Source organism: Neomonachus schauinslandi, chromosome 10 (genome assembly GCF_002201575.2).
Source record: "Neomonachus schauinslandi chromosome 10, ASM220157v2, whole genome shotgun sequence".
Taxonomy (NCBI): Eukaryota; Metazoa; Chordata; class Mammalia; order Carnivora; family Phocidae; genus Neomonachus; species Neomonachus schauinslandi.
Window position 1 is genome coordinate 56,578,081 of NC_058412.1, and position 10,357 is coordinate 56,588,437.

The 10,357-nt window shown below is 46.9% G+C and overlaps 1 protein-coding gene across 1 annotated transcript; it reads left to right on the forward strand.

The window, feature by feature from the left end:
• The first annotated feature begins 8,541 nt into the window (after positions 1-8,541).
• Positions 8,542-10,055, forward strand: SERTAD2 (SERTA domain containing 2). The gene has a single exon (XM_021699213.1). The coding sequence runs from the start codon at positions 8,542-8,544 to the stop codon at positions 9,499-9,501; it is 960 nt and encodes a 319-aa protein (XP_021554888.1). The 3' UTR covers positions 9,502-10,055.
• Positions 10,056-10,357: the final 302 nt, after the last annotated feature.

Here is a 10,357-nt window from a genome sequence, read left to right on the forward strand (position 1 = left end):
TAGTATAGTCCAAAGAAATATTTACTTGAAACATTCTCTCCCAGAATTTGAGTCTGGTTTGCCTACTAAATGCAGTTAGTTGTCAACGTTTAAATTTTTCCTTTTCTTTTTCCAAGAGAAAAGATGAATTTGACAAACCAACAGTGTCTGAAACGATCTTCGGTTTAATGGAAGCACGGAAGTAAAAATCCTGAGAGGGAAAGCTAGAGTTTCTTGAAACGTGGACTTTAGAAGACATTCTGAAACCGTAAAAGTTTTTTGTTTTTATTTTTATTTTTTTAGTTGAGTTAGAGGTGGCCTTCCTGGCCAAATTTCGGTTTTATCTGTAGGCTGTAAGGCGCTGTCAGGACAGCAGGGAGGACTGTTCCCTGGGTCTCCGTGGAAATGCAGGGTGTGGCGGGCAGCGAGCAGCCGGTGCGGTGCCCTGCGGCCCCGAGCCCCGGGCGCAGCGGGGAGAGCCGGGTGGAGGCGCCACCGCGAGCGTGGTGTCGGGTTACAGCTGCAGAATAGCGCCCGAGCGCGCCTAACTGGCTTCATCTAGTGCCTGGCTTCATAATTACATTGCTGATTTGTTAGGGAAGGCTTTGTCTTACTTACCAATTAGCATGGATGTTACTGCAGGAACCTCATCCTGGATGAGCTTTGGTTTTTGTTTTGTTTTGTTTTGTTTTGTTTAAAAAAAAAAAACCTTTCCCGAGGCAGGCAACTTTAGGGGTTCTGTTACTAACACTCCCCGCTGTCTTCTGGGAGTCCTTACCCAGTCTGTAAATAAGCAGACAGGCTTTCTCCCCGTTGGAATTTTGCCCCTGTTTCTGCCATTCCCCGAGGCCAGAGGCAGTCACTTTGGGGTCTGAAGGCAGCCTTTGGGAGGGCTGATTCCACAACCCCCCCTTCCTGCACCCTCCTGATCTCCCCCACCCACGCCACCACCCACTCCCGCATTCGGGGGTCTGTCCCCACTGCGAGGAGCAGCGTGGCACGTGGCACAGCCGTGGGTGGTGAGCCTTTGGAGGACTGGGCCTGTTTCTGTTCGCTGTTTCTGTGATCCTGCCCCCCCAACCCCCAACTCCCCCACCTACCACGTCCTTTTCAGGGTGGCCTTTTTGTTCTCCGGGTGTGTTTTGTTGTTACTTGGGGGAGGGAGGGTGTTAGAAGCGTAGACATTATCAGATTTCTGAGCCCTGTGTGTTTTTTAAGGTGTAATATTTTAACAGTGTAGAAAGTTGTCTAAGCAAATGTGGCTTCCCCCAACTGAAGTTGGATCGGGCTTTTCCTTCCTGCCTGGGAGTTGCTGTGTGACAGTCTGACAGTGGGAAGAACCATTTCTCAGAGTTCTGCTCTGTGGCTGGTGGGAGGTGTCCTCTCTTAGGCACAGAAGCTCTCTGTTTGGACCACCTCAAAAACAGGATCCAGAATGCATCTTAAGGCAAGTATATGGGGTGCGGAGAAGAGAAATGAGAATATTCCATGTCTCAGAAGTTGTCTCAGAGCCGGTTCTCTGGCCGGCCTCTCTCTGGGTCTTGGAAGTCTGTCACACACACAATAATTTTGCCAGGGGCACTCCTTCCTTCTACCACTACCCCCAAAAGAAACTGAAAGAATGTGTGTGTTTCCACTTAAAGGGCTGTGGGTTTTGGCAGCACAGGATGTCAGATGAGGAAATAGCCCCTGCTAGCCTTTTCGAAGACACTTGTCATACATTTTCTCTTAGCTTCTTTTTTCTTCAAATGAGGTTGATGCATGAGGACAAACCATTGTTCTGAATTTTTGGCATCGCTGTAAACATCTCATTTTTATGATTTTTAGTGTCAGCATGGGTACTTCTGTGCCCTTCAGCAGCCAGTGGTCACCTTGAAGGATGTAGTTGAAGAGATTAGGGATATGGCTTCCCCAAGCTCCCCTTTGAACTGGGAGCCTTTATCTTGAGAGCTAATAACTAGTGTTTTTAAAACATTTTTATTAAAGTACAGCATGCACACAGACACGTGCATAGATCCTAAGTGTATACAGGCCGCTGACCAGCTCCCCAGAAGCCGTGCCCCCCCCGTAGGTACCCTTCCCTGACTGCAGACACCATGGCTTCACTCTGCCTCGTTAACTGACTTTTAAAACATGTCACTTAATCGTGAAGCCTGTTACACTCCTGAGAAGGGAAAACAGTGGCTTTCTAGTTTTTATTTACTGGTACAAAAGGACATTGGAACAGGCTCTTGAAAATGTACACAAGCTATGAACCAGTTGGGCCTTGAGGTGTTTTGAAGTAATGATTTACATCCTTTTTTGACCAGCACATAGAAAGCCAGAAAGTCAGCCCTCACGGTGGGCTGAGGAGGCTTCCCATTCAGACCCCCACAGGAGCCAGCAGGGATGCTGCCCACAAGAGTAGCACTACCCCCCCGCAGGCCTGTCTGTGGGAGGCCACAGAGGGCTGTGGAGAGCCTGCAGGTTAAAGCAATGGGTTGTGGCGGGAGGGGGAGATGACAGAAGTAGTAGTTTGCGAAAGTAGATTTAATATTCTTACTTTAAATATAACACTTATTTTTGACAGTTCAAATAGCATTAAAGGAGAGAGGGTTTTTTTAAGGCATAGCTTTTAAAAAGTTGAAAAACATTGAGTTAAAGAGAACTTTCTGATTGTTTTTTTTTAAAGTTTGCATTTTTTCCTTAATGCCTTAACAGTATAAAAGCTATGAAATGTTAGCCTTTTAATGCTTAGGTAACACATAGGTACTGTTTCAGTTCCTTTGTGGACGCTGGGCTTAAGGCCTCACTACCTTGCACCCTAAGATACTAGCAAGAAGAATCTGGGTCCCACTGAGCCAGTGGGATCTGATGTATCAGGCTGAGAAGCTGGGCTTTACCATTAAAATTGAGCTGAAGACACCTTAATTCTGCAGAGAGCTTTTTTTTTTTTAATGTCAGTTGTCAGTTGCCATTGCAAAAACTCTGTTCATTTCTTTCTTTTTTTTTTTTTTTTTCCTTACTTGCTTAGACACAAATAGAGAAGACCTTTGGACCCAAGATTAATTGGGTAAAAATATCCACAGGCTTAAACACGAAATGGCCGGATGGGGAAAAGAGGAAGTTGTGGTTCTCAAAATAGGGTCCCCACACCAGTATTACCTGGAAACCTGGAAATGCCTTCTCGGGTCCCACGCTAGACCTGCTGAATGAGAATCTTGGGGGTAGGGGGTCAGCATTCTGTGTTAGAAGCCCTTGAGGTGAGTTGGGTACTCGCCCAAGTCTGAGAAGTGTGACAGGCATTCACGAGACAGCCTTCTGAGCTAAGGCTTCCCTGCCCACCGGATGTGCCTCAGTCCCATCACTTTGCCTTAAGGACGTCCCGCCCTTACAGCTGTCACCTCTGAGGTCTGTTCAGTTCTCCTCTTTCTCAGACCCTCCCTCCCATGCACAGTTCACACTCAGGGACAAAGACACACACATCTCTGTGTCTTACAGTTCCCTGGCTGTCCCTCAGAGTCTTTCCTCATTCTTCCCATTTACCATTCATTTAGTCAGCAACTATTTATGGGGCATCTTCTGTGTGTCCGGGACTGCCCTGTCCTGAGGATACAGAGATGAATGAGACAGAGTCTGTGCCCTCACCGGGCTTACCGTCTGGATTAGGAAACAGGCCTTAAGACACAATCCCACCTTAAATTCAAATCTCAAATCCTATCTCCAAAAGTCTCTCCTGATCACCCCAGCCCATAATAACCTCTCAGACGCCTTGCTATGGGGAGTCACGCAGAATCTGGAAGTGCAGGGGCGCCTGGGTGGCTCAGTTGGGTGAGTAGCTGACTCTTGATTTCAGCTCAGGTTGTGATCTCAGGGTCCTGGAATCAGCCCCACATCCAGCTCCAGGCTCAGTGGGGAGTCTGCTGGAAGATTCTCTCCCTCTCTGCCTCTCTGCACGCCACCCCCCCAACCCCACTCTCTCTCTCTCAAATAAATAAATAAATCTTAAAAAAAAAAAAAAGAAATCTGGAAGTGCCAACCTTCCGATAGTGAAGTAATATAGGCCCCTGTGTTTCTGGTCCTTTTTCTTAGGAATGTTCTAGTGGCCCTTTGTTACTTTTGATCATTTGCCCAAGCAGAGTGTAGCTTTTGAGGGCAGGGTCCTTTCTGATGAAAGTTGTGCAATTGAAAGCCAGGTTTGGTATGTAGAGTTGTATTTAGGATTAAACTTCCTAGAAAACTCCAGAAGAGAAGTTTTCATTTCTGTTGCTACCCATGAGTTTTGCTCTTTATTTTCAAAGCTCAGTTTGCTGTAGTAAATACTTGCTAAAATTTATGTTAAGAAAATTAGGATGCTAGGAGTTTGTTTCTAACAGGTTTATTGGAAAGAAGGGTGTTTTATCGTGAACCTTATATTAAGAACCCCCAAATATCCAAGAGACATGCCTATGGTTAGCTTTAGACTCCTTTTTGGAGGGGCAGAAAAGGGAGGAAGCAACCACCTCCTTTCTCCATGTGGGGGTTCTCTAACCAGCCCTGAAGTTCAGGGTCCGTTTGGATCTTTGACTGAAAAACTGGGTAGAAGACCTGCGCTTTGAACTGAAGTCTTCCCAAGCCAAGAGAGGAGACAAAGAGGGGTGTCAGGTCTCAGGAGGGCCTAGAAGTCACACTTGTCACACGCCCCTCCCTTCCGCCAACTGCAGGTCCATTGTCCTCGTGTAGGTTCCACAGCCAGGGCCTCTGAGGCAGGAACAGCGGAACACCCCCTTCTCCAGTGTTACCTTGAAGCCCCAATGAGCCCCAGCTGCTGCTTCAGCTTTTAAAAGGTCACGCGCTTCTCCAATCTCGGGCTTTAAAGAGCTATTGTTATTTTGTTAGCTTGCCTGAGGAAAGAGGCTTCTGAGGAGCTGCTGACCAGCCAAGATCCAGGCCCAGAGACACCATTGGCTTTTTGCCCTTAGGTTCTTGAGTGGCTTGTCTTGTCTTCTTTGGACCGTGCCCTGCTCCAGGAGGTGGTCATTAACACCCGCCCTGAGGGTGAGAGTTCTCCTCTGCTGAACGTGCTCAGTGGGAACACTTGACTCAAACGATGTGTTAGGCAAACTCTGGAAAAACTTTAACCTTTAAAAAAGTGTTTAAGGGCGCCTGGGTGGCTCAGTCGTTAGGCCTCTGCCTTCGGCTCAGGTCATGGTCCCAGGGTCCTGGGATCGAGCCCCGCATCAGGCTCCCTGCTCAGCAGGAAGCCTGCTTCTCCCTCTCCCACTTCCCCTGCTTGTGTTCCCTCTCTCGCTGTGTCTCTCTCTGTCAAATAAAAAAAAAAAAAGTGTTTAAAGTCTTAAAATGTGGACTTACTATGTTGCATTTTATTCCTTTCTGTACAGATCTCGATAGAACCGGGATTACAAGTCAGGATCGTGTGCGTTTTGCAGTCTCACTGGGGGTGTGGAGCCAGTTTTGCCTCATAAAATGCTGTAGAGAAATGAAGGCAAACCTGCTTTGAGACACTCTCTCATGGCTTCCTCGGTACACATTTGAAGAGCATCCAAGCTTCGATCTGTCTATCCCGCTCACAAGTTTTGCCTACAAGGGTCCTCCTCCTTCCCCTTCCAGCATTACAACATCTTATCAGGCTGTTCCTAAATCATTGGGATTATCACACAGCTATGACCAGCTGGATCATTCTAGTTGGAAATTAAATGCTTCTCACATTGAAATCTCTTCCAAAACATCGCCACCGATCTCCTTCAGCTGTGGGAGTTCTGCTAAATGCCTAGTACTTCGTGCTTGGTAAATGGTCGAGTTTTATCGATTCAGTGGTAATTTCTAGAGAAGTAATCCTTATTGAGAAAGTTATTGAGAGTCCTATTGTTTATTCTGGCAACAACTCTTTAAAAGACAACCCTATATCGATGACTTACAAGAAAAGTCTACACTGTCTTAGCTACTCCCTCTCCCTCAGAAAACCAATAAAAATCCCAAGTGGCAGTGAGCTTACTAAGTTGTGTTTAGTTGTTGTTTTTGGTTTACATTTGGGGACGGTGCTTCTCAAACTTTTTGTGATGAAGAACCATTTTATTTGTTTGTTCCTTCTTCACAGATGAATACTTCAGTAAAATATAAAAATACTAGAGAAATGAAATTAAGGTACAGAGACAAAAATAGAAGCCTCGTTTTCAAAATTAGATTTACAGACATAGTTACTCTGTAAATTTGCTGTAAATGTTTCTAAATAATACAGTATCTCTAACTCTTCATGGGCCAGTAACAGTTCACAGACTGGCACCTTCTACAGACCACACTTTGAGCAACACTGTTTTAGGGTGTTGTCTGCATTTGTGTCCTCTCACACAGATGTACATGTGTTGGGTACAGTTACATTATAACCTATAACATAGACTATCTAACAACTTTATAATGAGAATTAAACGCACTCAGTGAGCTCTTTGGCAAAAGTGAAATTTTCCTAGAAATGAATATTTAGATGCTTAAATTTTAGGCAGATACAAACAGTATAACTGTTTCAAAACACAGTCGTCCAGTAACACTTCTAAGGCATAAAGGCAAAAATGTGTTTTGTAATGTGAAATGAAATCACCTCCTCTCTGATTCACACTCAAGTTTAAATGAGCACAGATACTTTAGATAGGAAATGTTCTATGCAAAGCATATATACAAATGAGACTTTTTAGAGCACTAAACAGTAGGAGATGTTTTTGTCATGTGAAGTAGTAGATGTAAGAGTTATTACCGCCATATCTTCCTTGCCTCAGAGAACATTTTGGGACTGGTCTTTGGTCCTTGTGATTGACATCCCTTTTCTTAATGTTTCCATGAGGGAAGGCATTCCATACAAGTAACTGCCCATTTATGAACATTAACAAATCCTCAAGCTGACTCTGACGTTGCTGGGTTGCGGCTGTCCTTCTCTCCCGGGGACTGAGGCGTGTGAAGGTAGTCCCTGCAGGTGGAACTCGTGTGCTCTGTGACCACCCGCGTGTTTGTCTGCTTTGGGTGGGGAGGGGCAGCATGGCCTTCCTTAACAAAGTCTCGCAAGGAAGATCTGTGACGTTTTATTATGGTTAGCCTTATTCCTTTAGGATGAGACTCAATTCAAAATGATAATGAGGTGTAGGACATGATTTTCAGCCCCTTGCAGACCAGGCTTTATTCATCTGTGGGACTACCCTCTTTTCTGGCAGAGTGCCCAGGACAGCATAGATGCAGAATGAGCAAAATATAAAGGATTGAATGAGGCTCCATGAGAATCAGCTGAAGCAATTCAGTAAAAGGCAAGTCGCTTTTAGGAGAAAAATTGGATAAGTACAAACTACTTGTATATGAAGATATCAATGAGTGAGTGGCACTGAGGAGAGGATTAACACTCGCCTGTGGGTAAGTGCTGCAGAGGTGGGTGGGGGAGTGAGCACAGGCCTGGAGTAATGAGAACCACATCTCCTGGTCTGGACGGCATAAGAACAACTTTTTTGGTTAAATGGTTAGCAAGTGAGGCCTGTGAGGTGAAGGCCAGTGGGCTTGCAGTTGTTCTGTTTAGATGGTAGAAGTTCTGAAAGAAAGGACCACTCTCCAGAAGGTGCAGCCAGCTGAGGGGGTCTTCCCTGAGGCCAGAGCAGGCAAGGAGGCGCCTAGGCGGGGAGCAGGAGGTGAGGTGGGGCAGGAGTTAAAATTCAAGCCATTCCCAAATGCTCAAGGTCTGAGATACGAGGTTGTTGTTTTTTTGAAATATGTACGTATCTCTGGAATCACAGTAGGTATTTTGTTATGAAATGTCTCACATACTCAAACAGCAGTGCTTATAATCAGAACGGATTACTTTTAAATTCGTCCACTTAAGTTCAGACCTAACTGTATGCAATCAAATTGAGCCATTGTAACTTGGGCTGGGAAAGCCACATTCCTCCACTTTCTTCTAGGCTGAAAAGCGGTGGCAGCTCCATCACTGTGGTCATTTGACACAGGCCAAGTGCTTCACCACATGTCACCAAACAGGCAGAAAAGCTCTGTGCATAATGAGGAAGGAAAAGGCATTTTGAAAGCACACAGGGTTCTACGAAAATTGTCCGTGCCCTCCTCCCCCCTTCTCCACCTTGGTTCTTTTCATCGTTCAAGATGTGTTCAAGCTGTAACCTCTGACACCTTTATCTGTTAGGTCATAGCATGGCAAGTGTTTTCTTGGGCGTTAAAAATAAATCTGTTTGGGGGAGGGAAATTGAACCTGCATGGTAATGTTAGGCAAGCGAAGGCAGGCGAACGCAAGTGCACGAGTGGAGAAAGTCAAAATCATGGTTTCCATGGTAACGTTTAACTTGTCTGTGTCGTACACATTTCTCAAGAAATACATTTACCAGGCTACCTAGTGTTAAAATTGCTCCGCCAGCATACAAAGGTAGATTTCCCAATGCGCTCGCATTCTAAATCTTCCCCCAACTAATTCATCTCTTCCACCCAACCTTGGGCAAGGAACTGAAGTCGCAACTCCTGACCTCCGAATCAGCGTCTTTTGTAGGGTAGAAATTAGTTTTCATGTGATTAATTCCACTTCCTTCCTTTCTCCTTTGCAGATATATGTTGGGTAAAGGAGAAAAACGTAAGTTTGATGAGCATGAAGATGGGCTGGAAGGCAAAATCATGTCTCCCTCCGATGGTCCATCCAAGGTGTCTTACACCTTACAGCGCCAGACTATCTTCAACATTTCCCTTATGAAACTCTATAACCACAGGCCCCTCACCGAGCCCAGCTTGCAAAAGACCGTTCTGATCAACAACATGTTGCGGCGGATCCAGGAGGAGCTCAAGCAGGAAGGCAGCCTGAGGCCGGTGTTCGCCGCCGCCGCCGCCGCCGCCGCCGCCTCGCCCCCGCCCGACTCGCTGAGCGACAGCTACCGGGAGGCGCCGCCCGCCCTCAGCGCCCCCGCGCCGCCGCCGCCGCCGCCTCCGCCGCCCGCGCTCGCCGGCGACCTCGGAAGCACTACGCCCCTGGAGGTCTGCCTCACGCCCGCCTCGCTGCTCGAGGACCACGACGACGACACGTTTTGCACTTCCCCGGCCGCGCCGCCCGCGGCTCCTGCCAGACCCTCGGCTCCAGCGTCGCCGCCGGAGAAGGACAGCTTCTCCTCCGCCCTGGACGAGATCGAGGAGCTCTGTCCCACATCTACCTCCCCAGGGGCCGCAGCGGCAGCGCCCGACGGCTCCAGGGCGGGCTCCGGCGCGCCAGGCGTCCCGAGGCCCGACGACCCGAAGCTGATGGACTCTCTGCCCGGGAACTTCGAAATCACGACGTCCACGGGCTTTCTGACGGACTTGACCCTGGACGACATCCTGTTTGCCGACATCGACACGTCCATGTATGACTTCGACCCCTGCACGTCCGCGTCGGGGACGGCCTCCAAGATGGCCCCGGTGTCGGCCGACGACCTCCTTAAGACTCTGGCCCCGTACAGCAGTCAGCCGGTGGCCCCGAGTCAGCCTTTCAAAATGGACCTCACCGAGCTGGACCACATCATGGAGGTGCTGGTCGGCTCCTAAGAGCCCCGGACCGGTGCCTGCGCCGCCCAGACCCTGCGAGTGTCCCCGCACCCCACAGCTCTCCGCACTGTGCATGCACCCTTGCTTGCCTTTTTCCGAGAAAAAGATCGTTTTACACAAGGATCACACTAGTTTTCGCTTTGAGCAGAGTTGGAGTGCCTTCATCCACGTATGACCACTTTTAATATGCTTTTTTGAGTGGTTCTCAGAGACCTACTGCCCTGGAATAGGAAAGAATACATTGGAAGACAATGTTGCTATGCTGAATGACAAAAATAAACAGTTCAAGTGAAGCACAAGGAATAAGTTGGAAAAGCTGTAAATTGCATGTGCATATTTGTCTATTTTTTCTATAAGTTTTATTGCAAGAGGTAAAAAGAGAAAATATATATATATATTATTTAGATAATCTCAGTACCTTTTCTGGCATTTTCGCCCTGTATAGGTTGACTTGGCAATTCAGCCTTTTTAGAGGCATTAACTACTCCTCCTAAGTGTTGCATTTACATGGCTGTTTAGAAACTGCTGCCCAAATTTATTTTATATTTTTGTACAGATTCTGCAGTTTATGATATTGTTTTTCTAAAAACAAATGCTGTTTATACATATGAGATAGCTATTTTGATAGGATTTGCTCACATAGTTCCTGCAAACTTCAGATGTACAAGTTGTACTTGTACTTTTATAGAGTTGTAATGTTTTATATGTGTTTGGTGCAAAGAGAAAATTGGATCAAATTAATCCGCAGTGGATGACCCCAAATGCAAACACACACACACACACACACACACACTGCTTTAAGAAAGGGCCAGGCGATATCACACCCAAATTTCACAAGCACCAACCCCCTGGCATG

Excerpts from the sequence above, each read along its gene's own strand:
- SERTAD2 (XM_021699213.1), top strand. The coding sequence starts at position 8,542 with ATGTTGGGTAAAGGAGAAAAACGTAAGTTTGATGAGCATGAAGATGGG.